We start from the raw sequence: 23,841 nt of genomic DNA, 5'->3' as shown, positions 1-23,841 counted from the left end.
CATCTATGCCTATTCCAAAAAAAAGACTGACAGCTTAGGCGTCAGAGTACATATGTGTACATGGGGGTCTTCCCCCCAAATTGATATCAATAAAAAAAGTATAATAAATGAAAAAAAACCCTGGACATCTTGATTCCCCCAATCAAGATGTTCAGGGGGTTTTTTAGGGGGGAATTTTTAGGGTCTATTATTCAAGATTTTTTTCCTTAAAAAAAACGTACGACTGTACAATTTATATTAAGCTTCGAAACCAACCATTGTTTGTTGTTACTTCTGACCGTATGATCATTTAACGTCAATATGTATGATTTAAAAACTATCAGCATTTTGAAATTAATTCGTTTTTAATTTTTATTGTTTCTCGTTTGACTGTAACAGAACAGATAATAAAAGAAAAGTACAAAAAGTTCTAAAAATAATGTATGAAAAGAAATGAAGAAGTCAAGAAATTAAAAATAAAAATAGTTTAATTTCATTGTTATCATCATTAATATTATTAGGTTATTAATTAAAGTATGTAAATGTGTAAAATGCGTCCGCATTAATACAACAGCTATTTTATACTACTTGTTGTACGCTTACACGCTATTTTAAATTTGTATTTGAAATTACCTGTCAAACTTCTAAAACAAGTACACCAAAAAATTTAGGTGTTCATAATCGATATTTAGGGGAATTTGAAGTTGGTCCTAGGGGGAACATTGTGTAGGCATCACTGCATATAAAAGTCAATGTCTTTGTCAAACATGTGTCAGTGATATTGTTATTATTGAATTACTTTTTATTTTGTAAAATACGTTCAAATTCATTTTTAATTCAAAATAAACAATGGTTACAGTAACTATATACTATTGCGTGAATTTCGGAAGAATTCTTTGTATATTTTAAAATAATAATTAACTTTCATATCAATTATAATTGTCAAATTTAGTTTACAAAGGAATATAATAAATATAACCAAAAATGGATAAACGCGGAAAGCGTCATTATTCATCTTCAGGCTCAGACAGTGCTGAAGAGAATCGATTAAAAGATTTAAAAGAGAGAGATGAATTTGCCACAAGACTTAGAAAACGTGATGAAAATAAAGTGAAAAAAGTCGCCGAAAGCTCCAGTAAAAGATCGTACGAAGAAGCAGCAAAGCGGTTAAAATTAGAAGCTGAAGACCGGGATAAAATATTACCCAAACTGCGAGTCCAATCCCGACGTAAATATTTACAAAAAAGAAAAGATGATAAAGTTATTGAATTAGAAGATGACATAGCAGATGATGAATACTTATTTGATGAAAGCATGTAAGTTAATTAATGATTCTGTAAAATCAATAAAACTTTATTTATTTCAATATCATACATACACTAATTACTATTAACAATACTTTTTTCAAATTCAAATAACAATAAAGTATTTTTCTTATGTTTTTATACATTACACTATTGTGAAGAAAAAATTAAAACACCTTTTTGCAACTTAGATTAACAGAAAAAGAAAAAAGGGATAGAGAACACAAAAAAACAATACTGCAGTTGGCCAAAGAACATGAAAAGGCACGAGAGTTGGAAAATGTGCAAAGATATCACATGCCACAGGACCTTGGAAAGGGTGAAAAAGGTATATGTATAATTACTAATCTATCTTAATTAAAACATTAAGTTCATATACTTGTACTAACTTGTGTATTGTTTAAAAAAAAAACTAGGTAGGTAAATTCAATATTTAATTACAGGAGAGTATATAGAAGTGGATGAAAATGAAAAGTTGCCACATTCTGAACAACGAAAATGGGAACAAGAGCAAATTAAATCTGCTTTTTTTAAATTTGGAGCAAAAGATGCAAAAGGTCATGATGAATATGAACTGCTGTTGGATGAACAGATTGATTTTATTCAAGCTCTCCAATTGGAAGGAAATAAAGAAAAAGAAGAAGAGGAAAAAATATCTGAACATCAAAAAGTTCGTTTGACAATAGAAGAGACAAAAAAGTCTCTGCCAGTTTTTCCTTTTAGAGAAGCCCTTATTGAAGCAATAAAAAATTATCAGATATTAATAGTAGAGGGAGAAACTGGTTCTGGTAAAACCACCCAGATTCCTCAATATCTCAATGAAGCAGGATTTACCAATGATGGTAAAAAAATTGGTTGCACTCAACCTAGAAGAGTTGCTGCAATGTCGGTCGCAGCTAGAGTGGCTCAAGAGATGAATGTCAAATTGGGAAATGAAGTTGGTTACAGCATTCGTTTTGAGGATTGCACATCAGACAGAACTGTAATCAAATACATGACAGACGGAACACTACACAGAGAATTCTTATCAGAACCTGATTTAGCATCATATAGTGTAATGATTATAGATGAAGCTCATGAAAGAACTCTACATACAGACATTTTATTTGGTCTTGTGAAAGATATCACAAGATTTAGACCAGATTTAAAATTACTTATATCAAGTGCTACATTAGATGCTGAGAAATTTTCTACATTTTTTGATGATGCACCTATATTCAGAATTCCTGGCAGACGGTTTCCTGTTGATATATATTATACAAAGGCACCTGAAGCTGATTATATTGATGCTTGTGTGGTAACAGTTTTGCAAATACATGCCACTCAACCACTTGGTGATGTCTTAGTATTTTTGACAGGACAAGAAGAGATTGAAACCTGTGTTGAAATGTTACAAGAAAGAACCAAAAGAATTGGAAAAAAATTAAAGGAACTTGTTATTTTACCAGTATATGCAAACTTACCAAGTGACATGCAAGCAAAAATCTTTGAACCTACACCTGAAGGAGCACGAAAAGTTGTGCTTGCCACCAATATTGCTGAGACATCAGTAACAATTGATAATATCATCTATGTTATTGATCCAGGTTTTGCTAAACAAAATAATTTCAACTCTAAAACTGGTATGGAAAGTCTAATGGTTGTTCCAATTTCAAAAGCATCAGCAAATCAAAGAGCTGGTAGAGCAGGAAGAGTTGCCCCTGGAAAATGCTTTAGATTGTACACAGCATGGGCATACAAATATGAACTCGAGGACAATACTGTACCTGAAATTCAAAGAATAAATTTAGGAAATGCTGTGCTTACGTTAAAGGCTTTGGGTATCAATGATCTCATACATTTTGATTTTCTAGACCCTCCTCCACATGAGACATTAGTGCTAGCTTTAGAACAACTATATGCTCTAGGTGCACTTAATCATCATGGGGAATTAACAAAAGCTGGTAGACGTATGGCAGAATTTCCTACTGATCCTATGCTTGCTAAAATGTTATTAGCCAGTGAAAAGTAAGTTGAGTTAGTTAATAATTATAATTCTTTGATGTTTAATATATTGGTTTGTAAGGATTGTCATAGATCATAATAAAATTATATGAAAATGTTATCTTTTACTTACAGGTATAAGTGTTCAGAAGAAGTGGTAACAATAGCTGCTATGTTATCTGTTAATAGTTCGGTATTTTATAGGCCAAAGGATAAAATAATACATGCAGATACTGCAAGGAAAAACTTTTTCCATAATCATGGAGATCATTTAACTTTAATGAATGTCTATAATCAGTGGGTTGAATCAGACTTTTCAGTCCAATGGTGTTATGAAAATTTTATTCAATACAGATCTATGAAGAGGGCTCGTGATGTACGTGAGCAGTTAGTAGGGCTTATGGAAAGAGTCGAAATTGAAATGGTTTCGAGTTTGGCAGATGATGCCAATATTCGTAAAGCTATTACTGCTGGGTATTTTTATCACATTGCAAAATTTTCTAAAGGAGGTCACTATAAAACTGTTAAGCATAACCAAGTAAGAATTTATTATTTTGTAAATTTTATGTATATATCTTTTTAAATAATAAACAAACCATTTTTGTTTTTTTTTTAGACTGTTATGATTCATCCAAATAGTGCTTTATTTGAAGAATTACCAAGATGGTTAATATACCATGAACTTGTATTTACATCAAAGGAATTTATGCGACAAGTTACTGAAATAGAAAGCAAGTGGCTCTTAGAAGTTGCTCCACATTATTACAAGGCAAAAGAATTGGAAGATTCAACAAACAAAAAGATGCCAAAAACTGTTGGTAAATCTGCTCTTAGTACCTAATATTTAATTAAAATACATTATTTTAAGAAGAATATTTTTTATTTGTAACTCTTCATCCTATGTTGCATGAAGAGTTTCAATAAATTTCATATATTTTTAAGCACCTACTCTTTAATCAAATTCATGACAATAAATTGCATTACTTTTTATTAAAACAATATTTTCTATAGTTTTTAATCTAAATTCTATGAATTAACTTAATTTATTTTAATTGTGAAGCTTTTAAAATAATAAAGTTAGTTTGAATAAAATTTCTAAAAATCTGAGACTCTTCCCTTTCTTTCCCAGTCCCCATATCTGGTTGGCTCTGGACCTCTCGGGCCACCAACTTCTCCAGTATGAGGATTTGTATCATTAGGCCATGCTGGCAAAGGGTTTTCTTTTGGTGGTTGCATTTCTGCTTGTTCGCCTAAGTCTTTTATTGGCGTCGTTTCTCTTAATTTCTTCCTAAATTCTGCTAATCTTTTAGATTCTGCTTTTTTCGCGCTGTCTATATTTTCTTCGGTCTCCGATTGTGACTTTTGAGAATACTTGCTTACCAATGAATAATTAGTATGAGAAACTAAAATAAAACATTTTTTAGATTTATTATTTAAAAGACCGTATATTTTTTTATATAATGATAAATACATGTCATACCTTTTGTGCACGTTGTTCTAATGATATTATTAAATTTAGACAACATTTTGTCATAAGCTATATAACAATTTATTTTCCGATTTTTTAAGACATGAAAATAAATAATACTTCAATGTCAAACTTGAATTTAAAAGTTACCAGTTAGCAAAGAGGATTTCACTTGTCTTTGGAGTTTGTATTACCTACATAGGTAATTCAAAATTAATTAATTAAGTAATTCAAACGAATTCAGTCAGCTACAAGTCAATCAAATTTTGTTATCACGTAACGTTTTTATTTCCTTTGGATGTCGGCTAGTCATAATAATACAGATTTAACACCATCGAATTTTATATTAAAATTATTGAAAACATTTATCGGCAATAGACGTTAAATGATTAGTTGAAACTTAATTTATGAAAAGTTTTGTATAATAGCATTTACGATAAGCATTGGAACAAAAATTATGTCTTATGCCTGCAGTTACTTTAACATGTTACTGCGTCTAAAGTCAATTCTACTTTAAGAAGCCGCTTAACTTTGTACTTGCTTGTGTTTGTTGATAGATGAAAAGCAACTCCACTGATATAATGCACCTAAAAATGCAAGTTATGGTAATATTTTAGTAATTGATAATTTTGTGTGTTGTAAAAAAGTACCAACCGTTATCTTTACTGGTGGTAGGGCTTTGTGCAATCTCGTCTGGGTACCACCCACTTATCAGATATTCTGCCGCAAAACAGCAGTACTTGGTATTATATTTTATGTTACAGTTTGAAGGGTGAGTGGGCCAGTGTAATTACAGGCACAAGAGACAAAACATCTTACTTCCCAAGTTTGGTGGCGCATTGGCAATATATGCGATGGTTAACATTTCTTACAATGCCAATATCGAACGAAAATGTATAATTTATTAGGTAACATGCATTACCATAAGCATGTAGGTACGTGTGATGTAGTCTTTTTAAATAAATTTTATTTCTTTTAATATTAACAGTAAAGTAAACCAAGTTAAGCTGACTAATCCATCTTAAATTTTTAGGTTGGAGTACTTTAACAGATATAAATCTAGGCCTATCCATAGCTAAATAGCGTAACGATTTTATTCAATAAATATTTTATTCCTTAGTTTAGGTTTAATAAACTGAATGTATGAATGATACTATAAATGCCTTGTTAATGATGAAATTTATAGCAATCGCAAATGAGATTTTGTATTGAAGTGTAAATTACTTTAATTTTTGAAAAAATATAATTGTATAGCACGGTAGCCAACTGATACATGAAACCAAAAAAAACAAGGAATTCTTTGAACAATATTTTATAGATACCATTACACATTTTTTATCATAATAAAAAAATCGAATACAATTTACACTTATATTTACATTTAAACTGCCTGGTAACACATCATATAATGACATTTTTGTCTATGGAGTTATCATATGATCAATGATCTATTGAATTCCATCTTCCTCCTCCCAATCTTTTGATTGTAGTGTAACGAGTAGATTTTGTTAAAAATTCGGGGAGACACTATATAAAAATGAAGGGTTGCATTTTTAACATCGATGCTGGATATCTAGAGGGACTGTGCCGTGGTTTTAAGTGTGGCATACTCAAGCAATCAGACTATTTGAACTTGGTTCAATGCGAAACATTAGAAGGTATTTATATTAAGTATAGTATTAATATTCAGTACTAAGTGCACACAGTCACTCATTTAAATGATCAACTTAATATTAATAAGGTCAGACGAAATCGATAGTGGGTGTGAATCCTGTTAATTGTTTAAAGTCTAAAATTTATATTTTCAGACTTGAAACTTCACTTGCAAGGAACTGACTATGGTACATTCCTTGCTAACGAACCCAGCCCTCTTTCCGTGTCGACTATCGATGACAAGTTGCGTGAGAAGCTTGTCATTGAATTTCAACATCTAAGAAACCACTCTGTGGAGCCGATGTCAACTTTCCTGGATTTCATTACATACAGTTACATGATTGACAACATTATTCTATTGATAACTGGAACTCTTCACCAGAGGCCAATTTCAGAATTAATTCCTAAGTGCCACCCTCTTGGCTCCTTTGAGCAGATGGAAGCTATTCATGTAGCTGCCACCCCTGCTGAATTGTACAATGCTGTACTGGTTGACACACCATTGGCACCATTCTTTGTTGATTGTATAAGTGAACAAGACTTGGATGAAATGAATATTGAGATCATTCGTAACACTCTGTACAAGGCTTACTTGGAGGCTTTTTATGAGTTCTGCAAACAAATCGGGGGTACAACCGCTGATGTGATGTGTGAAATTTTGGCTGTAAGGTTCTTTCCATTTCTATATATTTTTTTAAAATTTCAATAAATAATTTTCTAATCCTATTCTTTTTTTAGTTTGAAGCTGATCGTCGTGCTATTATTATAACCATTAACTCTTTTGGAACTGAGCTATCCAAGGATGATCGTGCTAAGCTGTACCCACGTTGTGGTAAACTGAACCCTGATGGATTAGCTGCTCTTGCCCGTGCTGATGATTATGAGCAAGTTAAGGCTGTGGCAGAATACTATGCAGAATATTCTGCACTTTTTGAAGGTGCTGGAAATAATGTTGGGGACAAAACTCTTGAAGACAAATTTTTCGAACATGAGGTATGTATAAATTACAATTAGACATGATTCTTTTCAATACAAGAAATTTATAAGAGTAATTATATAGGTAAATGTGTATACTAAAGTATGACCTATTTTATTTTCAGGTGACTCTTAATGTAATGGCATTCTTACAACAGTTCCACTTTGGTGTTTTCTATTCTTACCTTAAACTAAAGGAACAAGAATGCAGAAATATTGTGTGGATCAGTGAGTGTGTTGCCCAAAAACACCGAGCCAAGATTGACAACTACATTCCTATCTTCTAAAAGCTGGCAAACATTAAATCCACATACTATTCGTAATGTACATAATGTTATTGATTGTAATTGAATACAAAGTTATATACTTGCTTCATTTTGTTGCTTGTGCAAAAGTATTCTCTTAAGATATTATTTATGAAAGGTTTGTTGATTCTTAATGTAACTTCTAAATCTTAATTTTCTTTTTAAATACATAAGAATGTATAAACTTAATAAATAGACAATTTACCAACATTATATGAAATTAGATTTTATTAAATTTTATTCAAATATTATATTAAATATTTAAAAGAAAAGAAGGAAAAAATGTTATAAATTATATGTTATAAACAGTTAATAAAACTTAACATTCCGTGTTATTATGCTATATTATTTCACTGGTATCTTCAACAAAATTATAATAAAACTCCTGGTCATACTGTTATTGTTATGATAAATAAGATACTACTAACCATAAAATATTATTTATTGTAATGTTTGTATCATTCTGTAAACCATGTACAAATATTGTAATTTCAATCTTGATAGAGCACAAATTAAGGATTTGAATTAATGTTTTGACAAACAATAATTGAAATATTTCACATTTAAAATAATTATATTCCCAGCTTGTGTATAAAGGCTATTATAAAATTTATGCAATCAAATACTATTTATCAAAGACAAACTTCTAGTGTAGTGTAAATATGCTTACAGATGTTATTAAAAATATCAATTATGCCATTATCAACCCATATTCATGTGAATGTTAGTAGACTTGTTTAATTTACTATAGAAAATGTTTTTCACAATAAGGTAATCCCTTATTGTAGAATGTAAATTATTATAGATTCTTGATTAAATAAAAATTCAAAAAAAGTCTTTAAATCTTTTATTTCTTACAACTTGACTACATTAGCTGATGTATCATGTCCTTTACTAATTTGCTCATTTATAATGTCTGTTATTGGACCTTCATGGTTAATACTTTGTTTGGGTTTTGGTAACAATAAGTTACTGTTCTCTTTCCAGAAGGTATCTTTCAACATATCATCATGACCATCTACAATAACTGACATAGATTTCTTTGATGATTCATTTAATAGTGATTTTCTCATTAGCACTGTTCCTCTTTTGAAAATATTAGGTTCATTATTATAGTTAATATTAAATTCCTTATATAATATCTCATTTTTATCAGCAGACACAGTCCCGCATAACCGCTTTTCTGCCTAAATAAAAATAAATAAGTTGAGTTACATAATATTTTCAAAATATTCATTCTTAACAATAACTACTTGTATATTATTATCTAAAGCAGCAGTACTCAACCCGCGGCCTGCTGGTCTTTTGTGGTTGGCCCACTTGATGTTACTTTATTTTGAACTATTTTAAATTTCAAAGGTTTTTATTAACACCTAAATAATTTGATTTAAGCAACTGCTTTTGGCCACAGAGACTGCAAAGTGTTTGAAATTTCATGAAATGATGATAAAAAAAAATTACATACACGATAAATCAATTCATAGTTGTTTAATTACCTAAATATTTTATGTTTGTGGCTCACAACAACATGACTAACATGTGCTTGAGGTCCATATAAAGAAAAGGTTGAGTATCGCTGATCTAAAGCATACTAATTTAAAAAGAAGTTTAATCGATAGTCAACTATTTTATTTATGTAGATTAATTTGGCCTAGAGCTTAAAGCCTTATATAATATACAACGAAAAGGATGTGATAGTCAATTATATTAAAATGTAAGGTCACATTGAATTATTGGTTTATACTATTTATAAAATGTACACTAAAAAAAATAGCAGCATGCTTGCTATATCTAATATGACTCAGGTATAGTTTTACTACATTCTGATTTAGAATAGTTCCTAGAAACTTTCATGCCAACAACAAATGTACAAGATTTCAACTAAATCAGATAAATTTTGTGTGAATGTAGAAGATAGAAATGAAAATAAAAATATGATTTCAATGTATATGATATGTAAAATATTTAATAATAATACTATAATTGGTAACAAAGTAATTGATCTTAAATAAATAATTAAATATACCTGAGCAGGGCTTAACCCACCCTGTAAAACCAATGTCCAGAAAGACGTATTATAAAGATTATTGATATGAACATCTGCTTGTCTCCATTTCAAGTAATCGATAATATTTTCATTAGAAGGATATAAAACAATACGTCCATCAAATATTGGCGGATATTGTAATGGTTCCTGATCAAAAAATTTATTCCAATAAAATACATACGATGAAGAAAATTTACTATTTAAAGTTGTTAATAATTTGGCTGCTCGCCTTTTATAAAGAGAGCAGTTCTTTTTTAATATAAAAGAATATTCATCACTTTGACCAAATGCCATCAAGACATCATTGAATTCATGTAAGACTTTAAAAGCTGCATAATTCATCAATTTTAATGCTCTGATATCATTAGGCTTTTTAAAATTGTGATCTTCTGAGAATTTATGAAAACATTTTCCATCTAATCTTACTACAATCCACGTGTTAGGTAGTAAAGTATCATCCTGTTCAAACGTTTTAACATATTCAAAAGTACTTTTAGCCATTTTAAAAGGTTTAATATAAGCACATTTCGTAATTCTTACTAATGCTACACTATTTATAATATTTCTAAGTAACATATATTATTTTCGAAGGTCACGTTATAGTTATATTTTTTATTTCAATACTTTTTTTCAATTTCTGGCGTGTAATAGGTACTTCAAATACCTTATTTTAGTTTATTAAACTTTACTTGTTTTGTGACATTCTACAGTTTTTGTTTCTGGGAAAAGACGAAGGTACTGGTTTATACAGCCATGTTCAGTATTAAAAAATTCAAAGCTATAGCTCAAAACGAATATATTTTGTTTTTTTTTATTCTTAATACATTTTACAGGTCTCAAATCTACTTTTTTTTTAAAGGTATAGGACGGGCAAATGGGCCACCTAATGATAAGTGGTCACCACAGCCCATAGATATTGGCGACGTAAGAAATATTAACCATCCCTTTGCCATTGCGCCACCAAGCCTGTTTTTTTATATTGGAGTGGGCAAACGAGCAGGAGGCTCACCTAATGAAAAGTGATCACCCATGGACACTCGCAACGCCCGAGGGCTTGCATATGCGTAGCCGCTCTTTAAGAAATAAGTACGCCCTTTTCTTGTAGGTTTGTATGTCATATCGGTTCAGAAAAGTCACCGCCGAGGCAGGAAATGCCTTAAAAATCGCGCTGTCGTGGATTTTCAAACATCGAGGTGGTTAAATTCAGCGGCCGGGACTAATCCAAACAATTTCTCAGAATACTCACTGTGATATATGCAATATATCTCTACGCAGATCCAAAACATCAAATCATCGGTCAGAGCTTGATTATCGACAATTCAAACTTTTTGAACTATTTTGAATGCGATCAAAGGGAAGAAGCTGGTACTGAGGAGCTCCATCCCAGCATCATCAGCAAACAACACTATGTCATGTTTGTTCCCTACAAGAAAGGGTAGATCATTTATATATGAGGAATAAAAAAGTCTGATTTTCCCATTATCGTCGACATTCTAAATTCTATTGTTAAGATAAGAAGTCAAAAGTTCGACCGCACCTACTCTTATTCCATAGTGATTTAATTTTCTGACCAGAATATCATGTTGAACACAATCAAATCTTTAGATAAGTCACAAAATCCCTAAGGCGTCCTGCGACTCTTCCCAGGCTTCATAGATATTCTTAATAAGTTCGATACCTGCGTCAGTTGTTGAGCCACCCCTCATGAATCCAAATGATTTTCTTTGAAGCAGATTGTGTCTGTTAAAGTAAGCAAGTAATTGATTGAAAATATTTTTTTCAAATATTTTTTTCTAACAATATTGAAATTTGTAAATAGTTATTGGGGTCTGAAGAACTACCAGATTTAAATATTGGTATTACTTTGCTATATTTCATCAGGTCAAGAAATATAATACTACATTGAACACAATTATTAAATATTGTTGCAAGATAAGGTGCAATTACATCAATAATTGAATTGATCACCTTTATAGTACACCCCACAGATTAGCACTTTTCTTAATCTCTAATGACTTAAACGTACTTATTACATCATTAGTAGCTTATACTAGTAAAACTAAAGTTAGCATTATATTCCATTACTTTTTTTTTATCAATGACTCGGCCACAATTGGTGAAGAAATAAGGGACTTTTGTCAAAACTGGATGTCGGCAAAGAATTTTTCAAACAAAAATATAAGCAACTTCCCAATCTTTACGTTTCTGAATTAATAATATTCCATATCATTTTTTAAATAATTTTTAATAGTTACTTACATAATTAGCAAAAGTAGCATTATGATTGAACGTTATTTCATTGTAAAGCTCGAAAAGAAAACAATATTTTAAGTAAAAAAAATGTTTAATAAATATTAAAGAGAACAATTTTAAAAAACTCGGTTTATTTTATCCTGAAAACTATTTATCTCTCAAAACAGAGAACGCAATTACTATAGCAATATTATACGCACACATTGACACACTATCTTCGTCCCAACCGCGGTTTGTCCCTTGTCCCTTGGGGTCCCTTAGTCTATTTTATCCTTTTGGTCTATTAGTTTCTCTGTCTACGATAGTGATATTCTAAAGCAATGATATTTTGACAATTTCACTGGTCGTTAGCTTATGTGGCCGTCTCTGATTGGTCCGTTTCTAATGTCAATTTTGTAATATACGGAAAGATTTGTTGTGTGTGATGATTTTTGTTCCAGATAATTCTTTTTTTTTTTATAGAATAGGAAGGTGGACGAGCATATGGGCCACCTGATGGTAAGTGGTCACCAAACGCCCTTAGACATTTGCATTGTAAGAAATGTCAACCATCGCTTATAGCCAATGTGCCACCAACCTTGGGAACTAAGATTTTATGTCCCTTGTGCCTGTAATTACACTGGCTCACTCACCCTTCAAACCGGAACACAACAATATCAAGTATTGCTGTTTTGCGGTAGAATATCTGATGAGTGGGTGGTACCTACCCAGACGAGCTTGCACAAAGCCCTACCACCAGTAACTACTACTTGACTTACTAAATATTTATTAATATTTTATTTCACCCAATTAATAGTAACATTAAAATTAAAAAAATATTAAACTAAATTATGTTATATTAACATATATTTTTTTAACAATATTTTTAAATTATTTACTTGGAAAACTCTAATTTCAAATTAAAAACAAAATAACACTGATTGCATTTAAATAATATTTTACACAAGTAACTTTTTAACTTCATTTGGGGTCCTTCGCACTATTATTTGTGGTTCAGTATAACCATTTTTAGGATCATGTATAGCTTGATATAATTGTTCATATATAGCCATTATAACTTCAAATGCTCGTTTCTTCACAAATGATTTATGCGTGTGACTTATAAGTAAATTCAGTTGTGGCAATATATAAACATCAGGTGTAACCAAGAACATGTCAAACTTATTCAAAAAAGTTTTTAATGAATTTGTATCCATTCCAGGAATAGCTGAAAGTGGTCCATCAATCTTTTCCTGTAAAATGGTATAAATAGGTCCCATATTTAAATTTGCAACAAGAAAACTAGCCTGTTCAGATGTTAAAGTATCAATTTGAGCCTCTGATTGGGCTTGAAGTCTTTCATTGTATTCATCTAAAATTGTATATAAGGATAGAGTACACTGTATATGATAAATACAATTTAATGTATAAACCGACATATCCGTGGAGCTTAAATGGCATGCAGTTTCATTTATTGCATGCAAAAGGGGATCTAAAATATGAGTTATTATAATCTTTTTATCAGTGTAGTTTGTGTTATTTGTAACATTCATTAGATCCCTAAGAAAGCTCACTAAGTCAGTAACAACAACAGATGGATTTAAATCTGATGGAGGTGCTTTGACACCATGACTCAATTCTTTCTGTATTTTGCTGTCTAAGGTTATGAGGAAAACTTCCTCACTTTTTCTTGAAAGTTCATCAAAAGTATCAATCATGTGTCCTTTTGCAATTACAAGTTGTATAGTATCTTTGTAATATATTATTAAATTTGTGATAGCCCAAAGAACCAGAGGATCTTTATCTGGATTAAGTATAAGTTCTGCTCTGACTTTCAGAAGTGGGCACAAAGCCTCCAATATGCTTGTAAGTGCTTCAGTGATTTTAATATCTTTATCAGGCATAGAACAGTATTTTAGTAGAATAGCTAGATTTTCTTTCTCAATTGGTATTATTTGATATACCCAAGCTAATATATCTCCAATATAACGTTTAGCATCATTGGCATAAAATTCTATTGGTTTAGACCCACCCTCACCACCTTTGGTTAAAACGTCAATAAATAACTGTACAACAGTTGCTTTCCTTGCATTACAATATTCATCTATTATATTAGAAAACAAGACTTGTCTATTTTCAAATTTCGCTAATGCTTTTGGTACTAGAGCATTATTTGGTGAATCTACAATTAAGCATGCTCCTATTGTCCAATGATATAATTTCTCAATTGCAGCTTCTTGTTGAAGACCAACTGTTTCCATAATATCAAATGCGGGTGTTTGATACCAGCATTTCACGAGTGCTCTGCAGTTATTATTTAATTTCTCAATTTGTGCTAGAGAATTAAAGAAATCAGGAGTAAGTGGAGATATATTGAAAAGGTTTTTATTTTGTTCTGGAGATAATTGAAAATTTTTGACAAAGGCATCCACCCACATTAACTTCTTTTTCGTTTTCTTTCTTTCATCTTTTAATTTTGTCGTTTGAGCAATGATGTGATGAGTTTTAGTTTTTGATTCATGTAATCTGTTGGACATATCTTTAACTGCAATGTCTACAGAGTTTAAAGAATCAATTAACACTTGTAATTTATCCTTAACTTTATTATATTCATTTAAAATAGTTTTGTTTACTAATAAATCTTTTTTTTCAATTTCATTAACCAAAACTCGTCTGGTGTATGATGAATTGGAAGAACACAATCCAGAAACTGTGTACAAAGCTTCGCTATTATCAGTTATTATGTGGCTGTCGAAGATTTTATTAATTCTTTGTCGTATAGGGTTGTTATAAACATAATCCATAGTGACGTATAACAAGTGCAAGTTTATTGAGTGAATAATGAATATTATAAAATATAAATATTATTTTGCCGTGACGTGACACAAATACACACTACAGATTAGGAAATTATGACAATTTATCAATTACCCAGCCCAGCTTTTACAATTTATATAGGTAGTAGGTAACTAGTTATACTTCTCTATAGACAATTGACATTTGATATTCACATTTGACAGTCGGTCTTGATTCCAAAGTAAACGACAGATCAAATATATGATAAAGATCATAATAATTATCCTTGTACTTATACAATATATTTCGGCGTACTGTTTTCAAGCGCGAAAAAGGATTATATAGGATTTTGTATTTTTATTTAATCGGTCACCTGCTTGTTTCCTATCCCGTTTGAATGCTCTTGCTAATGAATTGTCATAATAAGAGTAGTTGAAGCATTTACTAGGGACACTTGATGAATACGCCTTACTACTACTTACTATACTTTTTTATTAACTGGTAGTCCTTAAACTACACTACACTCCTGTTAATGTAATTGGATTTTTATTAACTAATAAACATTAAACTTTATTACATTACGCCTCTCTGTTAATGTCATGGGTTTAACACTCCTTGTCGAAGGAAGATCTTTGTCGCACGAGTCATTTCCGTTTGTCGTTATATACGTGACATTGGCACAATATTTTGTAGTCAACTTGCGTTGATATAATATGCCAGAAAAAAAAGTTCTGATTGACACATGACAATGACGCAGGACCATCCTATTTCGATTTGACAATATTTTAAATGGAATACAAGAGTCATAACCTAAAACTGACTGACTACAAAATAAAGTAAATCACATAAGAAATAATAAAATTACAAAAATTATGGGGTCCCGCCAAATAACTGAGAAATCACTTGCAATGTTGCGGTCATTGCCAAGACTCTCATTAGGTAACATTCGTGATAACCCTGGTTCCAGAAAAAATGTAAGGCAGTCTTTTATAGTCATATTTATTATAAATAACAAACCAAGTAGTATTTAGCACAAGTGAAGTATGAGCACTATTCAATTTAATTTATTTTTATTAACATTAGCCTTTTTATTGTTTCACCGCAAAATAAACCTTAATCGTTATTTATGTGCTACGTTACATTCAGACAATCAATAATGTAAAATATGAATTCAAATTGATTATTAAGTGATATACGGAGTCAGAACACCTTTCTTAGTAAATTGTTACTGTCAAAGATTTCCATGAATGATTTATCATAATGTATTTAATGTACTAAAATAATGAAGGAGTGTTTTCAGTAAATGTAAGCATAAATATCAAGTCACACTAAACAAAATGTCTGTATTAATTGGTTTACTTTTAGGTCAAACGAGGCCGAGGTCAACATGGTGGTGATAAGCATGGGGCTGGTAATAAAGGCTCTGGTCAGCGACAGAATTACATGAGACTTGGCTATGAAACCGGAAATAATCCATTTTATCTAAGAATGCCTCATGAGCATTACTACAAAGGCCACCAGTAAGTAATCATTTATAGATAATAATAACATACCTATTCTAAAATAGGGTCTAGATTTCTAATTGTAATAATAAATTTTGTTTTTATTATGTAGCTACTTTCCATTTCCTGATAAAGTATCACATTTGATGACAGTGTAGGATAATAGAATACTAAACAGTATGTATTAACAATTTTTTTTTAGCCATAGGAGACAGTATCCACCCATCTCACTACTTGAAATACAGAAGTTAATAGATACAAACCGCTTGGACATAACTAAGCCAATAGATATAGCGAGTATTGTGAGATCTGGTCTTTATAACTTCTTTCCAGACCAAAAACATTTTGGAATTCATTTAACTGATGAAGGTGTAGATATTTTTGCTGCAAAGGTTAATATTGAAGTTCAATGGGCCAGTGAACCAGTTATTGCTGCTATTGAAAAGAATGGTGGTGTAATCACAACTGCATATTATGATCCCCATAGTCTGCTTTTACTCAAAAATCCAAAATCATTTTTTCAAACAGGACAAGCAATACCTAGGCGAATGATTCCTCCACCAGATATCATTGAATATTATACTAGTGCTGAAATGAGAGGGTATTTAGCTGACCCAGAAAAGATTTCTGAAGAAAGACTTAGATTATCACAAAAATATGGATATGAATTACCTATACTAGAAAGTGATAAAAGCTATGACATGTTATGTGAAAGAAAAGATCCTAGGCAAATATTCTATGGTTTAGAACCTGGATGGGTAATTAATTTAAGGGATAAATGCATTTTAAAACCTAAAGATGAAGAATTATTGCAGTTCTATTCATCATAATTTAGTTATAACAATAAATTATTACTATATAGTGTCAGAATTGTGTTAAATAAAATAAAATTCCATCTTTGATATTTTGTTTTAATTGTGTTAATACAAACATGATAATATTATGGTACTATCCACTGATCAGTTGCAGTCACAAGTTATTACATGTTATTTTTACCAAATTCACTCATTACATTTAATTTCGATAATATTAATATCTGTAATGATCTGGTTTGTATGGTCCTTCAACTGGAACTCCAATGTATTTGGCTTGTTTGGGAGAGAGCTTGGTCAGCTTGACACCTAAATGATCCAAATGCAGAGCTGCAACTTCTTCATCTAACTTCTTAGGCAAAGTGTGAACACCAATAGGATATTCGTTATGTTTTGTCCATAGCTCAATCTGTGCCAAAACTTGGTTAGTGAAAGAGTTTGACATAACAAATGATGAATGGCCAGTTGCGCATCCTAAGTTGACCAGTCTTCCTGCAGCAAGAACAATAATATGATTCCCATTTTCAAGCTCATAACGGTCAACCTGTTGTTTAATGTTAACTTTCTTAGCATTACTTTCCAGCCAAGCTACATCTACTTCACAGTCAAAGTGACCAATATTACAAACAATAGCATCATCTTTCATTTTGACAAAGTGTTCTTTGCAAATAATATCTATGTTTCCAGTAGTAGTTACAAATATTTGCCCAATTTCTGCTGCTTCGTCCATTGTTGTCACTTGGAAGCCTTCCATAGCTGCTTGCAGTGCATTAATTGGATCTATTTCTGTGACAATTACTCGTCCTCCGAAACCTTTAAATGCTTGAGCACATCCTTTTCCGACATCACCATAACCAGCAACAACACAAACTTTTCCAGCAATCATTATATCAGTGGCCCTCTTGATTCCATCAAGTAGAGATTCTCTGCATCCATACAAATTGTCAAACTTGCTTTTGGTAACAGAGTCATTTACATTAATGGCTGGAACTTTCAGAAGACCTTCACGGAACATTTTATATAAGTTGTGTACACCAGTAGTTGTTTCTTCGGAGATACCTTTAACACCTTCCAAATATTGAGGGTATTTTGTGTGAACTAAGTTTGTAAGATCACCTCCATCATCCAGAATCATGTTCAGTGGCTGGAAAAATAATATGTAAAGTTTAAACTCAAATTACAACGAAATAAGTAGATTTTTAATTAATATCTGATAACCTTGATATAAGAAAACCTGATGTTAATAATCATCATTAAACATTTCACGATTGTTTATTATTTATTATTGCAACATAAAAAAAGAAAAAAATTACCTTTCCATCAGGGAATACAAGTGTTTGTTCAATGCACCAAACATATTCCTCCTCGGTTTCTCCTTTCCATGCATAAATAGGAATTCCAACAGCCACCAATGCAGCAGCAGCCTCATCTTGTGTACTGTAAATGTTACTACTTGACCATTGAACCTAAAATATGAAAAAAAAATTAAAATAAATGTAAACAAAAGATAACACAACAATATTATATTATTATTATTAGATAATTATATTTTTATTGCATCACATGAACTATGGATCAAAGGTGAGTAAAGGAAATGTCAAAACAGATATATGGTTATGATAAGAATAAATTTAAAATTCAAAGGAACAAATATAATATGATTTTACCATACGTGTTTATCTTATCTCTGTTATCATTCTGGTATGAATAAGAAAATTATAGTTTTTTTAACATTTATGTAACAATTTTTATGAACAATGAATTATTTTTTCCCATAATTATCATTATTTTAGAAGTTTAAAGATGTAAAATTTTTAGTCATTTACGTCATGTTTTTTTTCTAATTTTATTCATTAGCAAATATTGCGTAATAATTAAATGCACTTACTTCTGCTCCTAATTCAATAAGAGTTTCTATGAGGACTGCTGTCTGAACTGTCATATGAAGACTACCTGCTATTCTTGCACCTTTTAAAATCTTTAAAGAGGCATATTTTTGACGGCAAGCCATCAGGCCCGGCATCTCTTTTTCGGCAAGCATTATTTCCTTACGGCCTAACTCGGCCAATTTTTCATCAGCTGGAACGTAGTAATATGATTAATCAATTTCAAAGTAAATATAATAAGTAACACCCTATAAAAATAAATAATTATTAAAGATTAGACAAATATAGATAATTTGCGATATTTTCGATATCAATTATATCAATATCAATAATTATTGAATGTAAACAAATACATGATAGCATTCATATTGTTCTAGTTTTACACTTTAACATAAATTATTAACTAAATAAAAGGTATTTTAAAAAACGCATGTAAAAAACATAACCTTAATAAAATTTAAAAGTAACAAATGATAGATTTCAAATTGCAAACTAATAAAATAACACATTTTCATAAATCCTACACTGTACTAATAAAATGTACTAATTTAATAAAGTTGATGGACTAAATTATATTAACAATAACAAAAGGTTTTAAAAAACTTACCAATTTTGTATGGTGGCTTCATTGTTATAGATGAATTTAAAATATTACAATAATAATACAATAAGCTTACAGCTTATGATCTTGTCTTTGTATAAAATTAAATATTTAAATGAAACAAGAAACCAAGAGAGACCACGACCGGTGAAGAACGTGGTTAACTGAATGACAGACAGAGCAGAAAGAAGTTACATCGGTATATCCGTCAATCAAACCGTCAAAAACTAAATTTATACTCGATGTTGATTAAACGATTTTTCATCCGACGTCACAAATTGATATAATAGAATAAATATCATAACAATGTTAGTCTACAGTTCAGTTCAGTTAATAGTATAATATATATTATGAATACAAAACAAACAACTATTGCATAATGGGTAAGTTGCCGTTAGGTAAAATTTAAAGTTAATTTATTTTAATATATAGTTTTTTTTATATCATACTTTGAAATATGTAAGTAATGATATAGTAAAATTATTTCGGCATACTATGACTTTATTTTTCATGTTTTTTTACAAGTTCATGCGACCAGTTGACGCAAAACTCCCCCTCCACGATGCAACTGACGATTATTTTCTTGCTTACTACTCAGCTCATGCTAACTATTCATGAGAAAAATTTCAGTACTATTACTTTTTTTTCTTTTTTTACCGCTTTCGCAATCTCAACTAATTCAACTATCTGTTCTAGTTTACTGGTGGTAGGGCTTTGTGCAAGCTCGTCTGGGTAGGTACCACCCACTCATCAGATATTCTACCGCAAAACAGCAATACTTGATATTGTTGTGTTCCGGTTTGAAGGGTGAGTGAGCCAGTGTAATTACAGGCACAAGGGACATAAAATCTTAGTTCCCAAGGTTGGTGGCGCATTGGCTATAAGCGATGGTTGACATTTCTTACAATGCAAATGTCTAAGGGCGTTTGGTGACCACTTACCATCAGGTGGCCCATATGCTCGTCCACCTTCCTATTCTATAAAAAAAAAAAAAAAAAAAAAAAAAAAAAATCTATGTCAACATCAGCAGGCTTACTACGACTTTTATATTAACAACGCTACCTCTCGACCAAATCTTTACTGCGTCAGCTGATGATTGTTTTCTCAAATATTTGAACAATGACATAGTAAGATTTCATCCGGCGTACTATGACTTTATTTTTCATATTTTTTTACAAGTTCATGCAACCAGCTGATACATAAATCCCCCTCTACTGTGCAGTTGACGATTTTTTTCAAGCTCAGTATGATGTTAATTATTCATGAGAAAAGTTTCAGCCGGCATTCTATTACTTTTTTTTTCTTTAATTTGCTTCGATCACTAATAAAAACTAGATACACAATCAGCTTCAAAAAACGTCCTCACCAAATGAGCACCCATTTGAACATTTGGGTGCGCTTTTAATGTAGTACCATTCGGACGCGCCGACAGTAAACATGTCTCGATGCTCGTTCAAAAATGCAGAAATCACACGTCTAGGACGCTGAAAATGGATGAAGTTTCATATTTTCGGTAGGTATTAATATTACCACTATATAATTGTTATCACTGTATTGTAAATACTGGTATTTCGTTAGGAAATCTTTGAAAAATATTTTTGAAACATAAATCGCAATAAACACCACGATATATACAGCATGACAATTGTAAAGACTTTTGATAAACGTGTTATTCATACTATCGCGTACCCATTTGAATTCTTCGGGTTACATGGGTTGTTTCTATTCCATTTGGTGGAGACGATGCATTTCCTTTGTCTAATTAACTTCTTTACTGTGTCTATAAATATAGTAGTAAAATATTATTGATTTAAATTTTAACTGACTAAGTAGAAGAAGGTTCTCAATTTGAATCGATTTTTATTTTATGCTTATACACCGATTATTCCGTGATTAATGGACAGTTTTGAATCAAATTTATTTTTGAAAGATTATAATAGGCTCTGAAATTAGACGTATATGAACAAAACCAACTAAAGCCAAGTTCTTGTTTTTACTAGACCATCTAAAGGCTTGGCATCGACTCCAAAGCGAGAATTAAAGAGTTATTGCTTAAAGCTTAAGCTTAAATTGATGATAAGAGATTTTATAATGGTTTTTAGCTTTCCTCTAGATCCTGAGCGGTGTGGCGAATGGATATCTGTTATAATAGCATGTCAAAGATTCGAAGAATTCTTTTAGCCGACTCAACGAAGTGTTGTATGTTCAAAGCATGTTTTTAGAAAGTGATAAATATGTAACTATATTTTGATTTTGATGATTGATTATGTAAATAAATAATTTTGTCTATATTTATCTTGGTTTTATTGATTATTAATGTCCTTCCCTATTAATAATAAATTATGTTTATAACACAAAACACACCTTTGACATAAATATAAATAATATACAATAAAACAAATTGCATTTCAAATTTGAGTATGAAAATAAATATATTGAACAGTTCGGCTCCATTCAATCCTTGTGCTAGCGGCGAGCCTACCTCGTAAAATTTTATTGCCTTTTTTACCGTTTTTAAATTCTACTTTAAGTTAACCACGTAACGTTGCATTTGTAATGTGTGTAGACCAGCTATTGTCGGTCGAAATATGTGTGCGTGTAAATATGTGTTGAGTGTGAATAAAACTTTAAGCGATGATCTTAAGATTGAATATGCATTAATGTGTTTGTTTCGAGTACAACTACATAAACACATTAAGGGACAGTTTTAAAATGATTTTTGTACGGGACTGTGTATCTAGTTCTTATTAGTGATCGAAGTTAATTTGCCACTTTCGCACCCTTTTTTTTGACGCTGGAAAAACGCCTTACGCTTTTCCCCCACGGGAACAGTGGGGGTGTATGTGGGGCTCGCCGGTGTCCAAGGCACCGAGTGCGCCCCGAATTCCCACTAAAAAACCAGCGGTACCCTTTCCGTCTTAACGAGGAGCGCCACGGGATCGCTTTCGCATGCTACCGTGACCACTTTCGCACCCTCCCACAGCCAAACCCATCGCTATTTGAGCAGCTGACAGTCGGTTTGTTTATTAGCTATATAAGATCAACTATCATTTTCAACATCAGCTACTATGACTTGTGTAAATGCAACGCTACCTCACGGACCAATTGTACGGCACTTATGATGGCTAATTTACATTAGAGCCAATACAAAAGTACGTTTTACCCCAGACTGAATGAGCGCAGGGTCAAGTTAAAGCCCATTTTGAAAATAAAAATTAAGTACAAGCAGAGATCGTGTTCATTATTCATTTTTTTTGGACATAAAAATATGCTAAGTAGCCCGTTCCGACAAATGAAATTTTTAAAATTTATTTCTTAGCGTATATAAAATAAACACAAGTATAAAATTCCAATATTGTAGACTGAGCACAGTTTTGCCTGTGCGTTGATTGTCAAGAAAAACGATTTCATAAGTACAGATTATGTTAAGCTTAAAGTTTTAATTGATGAATAAATGAACAACAGTTTCTCGTAGATAATTCTTAAGCATGGATGGCACACAGCTTCCAACCTAACCCCGGGCTGCTATTGAGAATTAATTGACGGAAATTTTCAATAGTGTCGGACAATAGGGGCGTAATAAAGAATTAATATTTAGATGGTTTATTTTACAAATAAATGACTTTTTGTTATGGTATGGTTTATTTAAATAGTTTACAATTTATTCACCTGTAATTTTATCATTATAATTTATAATAATATGTATTACGGTAAAATATTTGCTGTATCTCCAGCTGAATATTTAAAATTATAAAGATAATTATAATTGACAATAAACGTAACATTATTGGTAATATACCAAAAGTTTTTCAAATTTAAAAAAAAAATCTAAATATAGTATCAATCAATCATCAATCAACAGCCAATCGTTGTCCACTGCTAAACATAGGCCTCTCCCAAGGTGCGCCAAAGCTCCCTGTCCTCCGCCTTCCGCATCCAGTTGGTGCCCGCCACCTTCTTAAGGTCGTCGGTCCACCTGGCTGGAGGGCGCCCTACGCTGCGCTTGCCGATTCGCGGTCTCCACTCTAGGACTCGTCTGCTCCAACGGCCATCGGTCCTACGACATACGTGACCAGCCCACTGCCACTTCAGCCTGCTAATTTTGCAAGCTATGTCGGTGACTCCGGTTCTTTTCCGGATAATCTCATTTCTGATCTTATCCTTCAAAGATACTCCGAGCATAGCTCGCTCCATAGCACGCTGAGCGACTTTGAATTTGTGGACTAGTCCCGCAGTTAGTGTCCACGTTTCGGCACCGTATGTCATGGCAGGTAAGACGCATTGGTTGAAGACTTTCG

General features: G+C 31.6%; 7 protein-coding genes across 7 annotated transcripts; 3 read left to right on the top strand and 4 right to left on the bottom strand.

Moving 5' to 3' along the window:
* The first annotated feature begins 759 nt into the window (after positions 1-759).
* On the top strand, positions 760-4,141 carry LOC126780904 (pre-mRNA-splicing factor ATP-dependent RNA helicase DHX16). The gene is made up of 5 exons (XM_050505593.1): positions 760-1,295; positions 1,475-1,611; positions 1,727-3,290; positions 3,402-3,804; positions 3,883-4,141. The coding sequence occupies exons 1-5, from the start codon at positions 964-966 to the stop codon at positions 4,105-4,107; spliced, it is 2,661 nt and encodes an 886-aa protein (XP_050361550.1). The 5' UTR covers positions 760-963; the 3' UTR covers positions 4,108-4,141.
* LOC126780929 (succinate dehydrogenase assembly factor 4, mitochondrial-like) lies at positions 4,125-4,886 on the bottom strand. Its single transcript, XM_050505625.1, has 2 exons — positions 4,747-4,886; positions 4,125-4,669 (listed from the first exon to the last, which is right to left on the bottom strand). The coding sequence occupies exons 1-2, from the start codon at positions 4,790-4,792 to the stop codon at positions 4,362-4,364; spliced, it is 354 nt and encodes a 117-aa protein (XP_050361582.1). The 5' UTR covers positions 4,793-4,886; the 3' UTR covers positions 4,125-4,361.
* A 1,258-nt stretch (positions 4,887-6,144) lies between these two features.
* On the top strand, positions 6,145-8,504 carry LOC126780919 (V-type proton ATPase subunit d). Its single transcript, XM_050505614.1, has 4 exons — positions 6,145-6,392; positions 6,543-7,051; positions 7,126-7,380; positions 7,488-8,504. The coding sequence occupies exons 1-4, from the start codon at positions 6,272-6,274 to the stop codon at positions 7,647-7,649; spliced, it is 1,047 nt and encodes a 348-aa protein (XP_050361571.1). The 5' UTR covers positions 6,145-6,271; the 3' UTR covers positions 7,650-8,504.
* On the bottom strand, positions 8,499-10,388 carry LOC126780921 (probable tRNA(His) guanylyltransferase). The gene is made up of 2 exons (XM_050505616.1): positions 9,694-10,388; positions 8,499-8,854 (listed from the first exon to the last, which is right to left on the bottom strand). Exons 1-2 carry the CDS (start codon positions 10,288-10,290, stop codon positions 8,522-8,524), a joined length of 930 nt encoding a protein of 309 aa, XP_050361573.1. The 5' UTR covers positions 10,291-10,388; the 3' UTR covers positions 8,499-8,521.
* A 1,919-nt stretch (positions 10,389-12,307) lies between these two features.
* Positions 12,308-15,283, bottom strand: LOC126780910 (conserved oligomeric Golgi complex subunit 6). Its single transcript, XM_050505602.1, has one exon. The coding sequence runs from the start codon at positions 14,748-14,750 to the stop codon at positions 12,906-12,908; it is 1,845 nt and encodes a 614-aa protein (XP_050361559.1). The 5' UTR covers positions 14,751-15,283; the 3' UTR covers positions 12,308-12,905.
* A 193-nt stretch (positions 15,284-15,476) lies between these two features.
* On the top strand, positions 15,477-17,140 carry LOC126780923 (39S ribosomal protein L15, mitochondrial). Its single transcript, XM_050505618.1, has 3 exons — positions 15,477-15,716; positions 16,108-16,262; positions 16,447-17,140. The coding sequence occupies exons 1-3, from the start codon at positions 15,615-15,617 to the stop codon at positions 17,072-17,074; spliced, it is 885 nt and encodes a 294-aa protein (XP_050361575.1). The 5' UTR covers positions 15,477-15,614; the 3' UTR covers positions 17,075-17,140.
* LOC126780913 (adenosylhomocysteinase) lies at positions 17,135-19,774 on the bottom strand. Its single transcript, XM_050505606.1, has 4 exons — positions 19,550-19,774; positions 18,945-19,135; positions 18,370-18,522; positions 17,135-18,200 (listed from the first exon to the last, which is right to left on the bottom strand). Exons 1-4 carry the CDS (start codon positions 19,569-19,571, stop codon positions 17,274-17,276), a joined length of 1,293 nt encoding a protein of 430 aa, XP_050361563.1. The 5' UTR covers positions 19,572-19,774; the 3' UTR covers positions 17,135-17,273.
* Between the last annotated feature and the right edge of the window lie 4,067 nt (positions 19,775-23,841).

Source organism: Nymphalis io, chromosome 3 (genome assembly GCF_905147045.1).
Source record: "Nymphalis io chromosome 3, ilAglIoxx1.1, whole genome shotgun sequence".
Lineage (NCBI taxonomy): Eukaryota > Metazoa > Arthropoda > Insecta > Lepidoptera > Nymphalidae > Nymphalis > Nymphalis io.
This window is presented reverse-complemented; position numbering and strand designations above follow the sequence as displayed.

Coding starts and splice junctions, on each gene's coding strand:
- LOC126780904 (XM_050505593.1), top strand. CDS start 964: ATGGATAAACGCGGAAAGCGTCATTATTCATCTTCAGGCTCAGACAGT. Junction 1,296..1,474: donor TACTTATTTGATGAAAGCAT/GTAAGTTAATTA, acceptor TTTGCAACTTAG/ATTAACAGAAAAAGAAAAAA. Junction 3,291..3,401: donor ATGTTATTAGCCAGTGAAAA/GTAAGTTGAGTT, acceptor TTTTACTTACAG/GTATAAGTGTTCAGAAGAAG.
- LOC126780929 (XM_050505625.1), bottom strand. CDS start 4,792: ATGTTGTCTAAATTTAATAATATCATTAGAACAACGTGCACAAAAG. Junction 4,670..4,746: donor TAGAACAACGTGCACAAAAG/GTATGACATGTA, acceptor GTTTTATTTTAG/TTTCTCATACTAATTATTCA.
- LOC126780919 (XM_050505614.1), top strand. CDS start 6,272: ATGAAGGGTTGCATTTTTAACATCGATGCTGGATATCTAGAGGGACTG. Junction 6,393..6,542: donor TCAATGCGAAACATTAGAAG/GTATTTATATTA, acceptor TTATATTTTCAG/ACTTGAAACTTCACTTGCAA. Junction 7,381..7,487: donor ACAAATTTTTCGAACATGAG/GTATGTATAAAT, acceptor TTTTATTTTCAG/GTGACTCTTAATGTAATGGC.
- LOC126780921 (XM_050505616.1), bottom strand. CDS start 10,290: ATGTTACTTAGAAATATTATAAATAGTGTAGCATTAGTAAGAATTACG. Junction 8,855..9,693: donor GTGGGTTAAGCCCTGCTCAG/GTATATTTAATT, acceptor ATTTTTATTTAG/GCAGAAAAGCGGTTATGCGG.
- LOC126780910 (XM_050505602.1), bottom strand. CDS start 14,750: ATGGATTATGTTTATAACAACCCTATACGACAAAGAATTAATAAAATC.
- LOC126780923 (XM_050505618.1), top strand. CDS start 15,615: ATGGGGTCCCGCCAAATAACTGAGAAATCACTTGCAATGTTGCGGTCA. Junction 15,717..16,107: donor ACCCTGGTTCCAGAAAAAAT/GTAAGGCAGTCT, acceptor GTTTACTTTTAG/GTCAAACGAGGCCGAGGTCA. Junction 16,263..16,446: donor CATTACTACAAAGGCCACCA/GTAAGTAATCAT, acceptor ATTTTTTTTTAG/CCATAGGAGACAGTATCCAC.
- LOC126780913 (XM_050505606.1), bottom strand. CDS start 19,571: ATGAAGCCACCATACAAAATTG. Junction 18,523..18,944: donor TTATTGAATTAGGAGCAGAA/GTAAGTGCATTT, acceptor TTCATATTTTAG/GTTCAATGGTCAAGTAGTAA. Junction 18,201..18,369: donor TTGTATTCCCTGATGGAAAG/GTAATTTTTTTC, acceptor TTATTTTTCCAG/CCACTGAACATGATTCTGGA.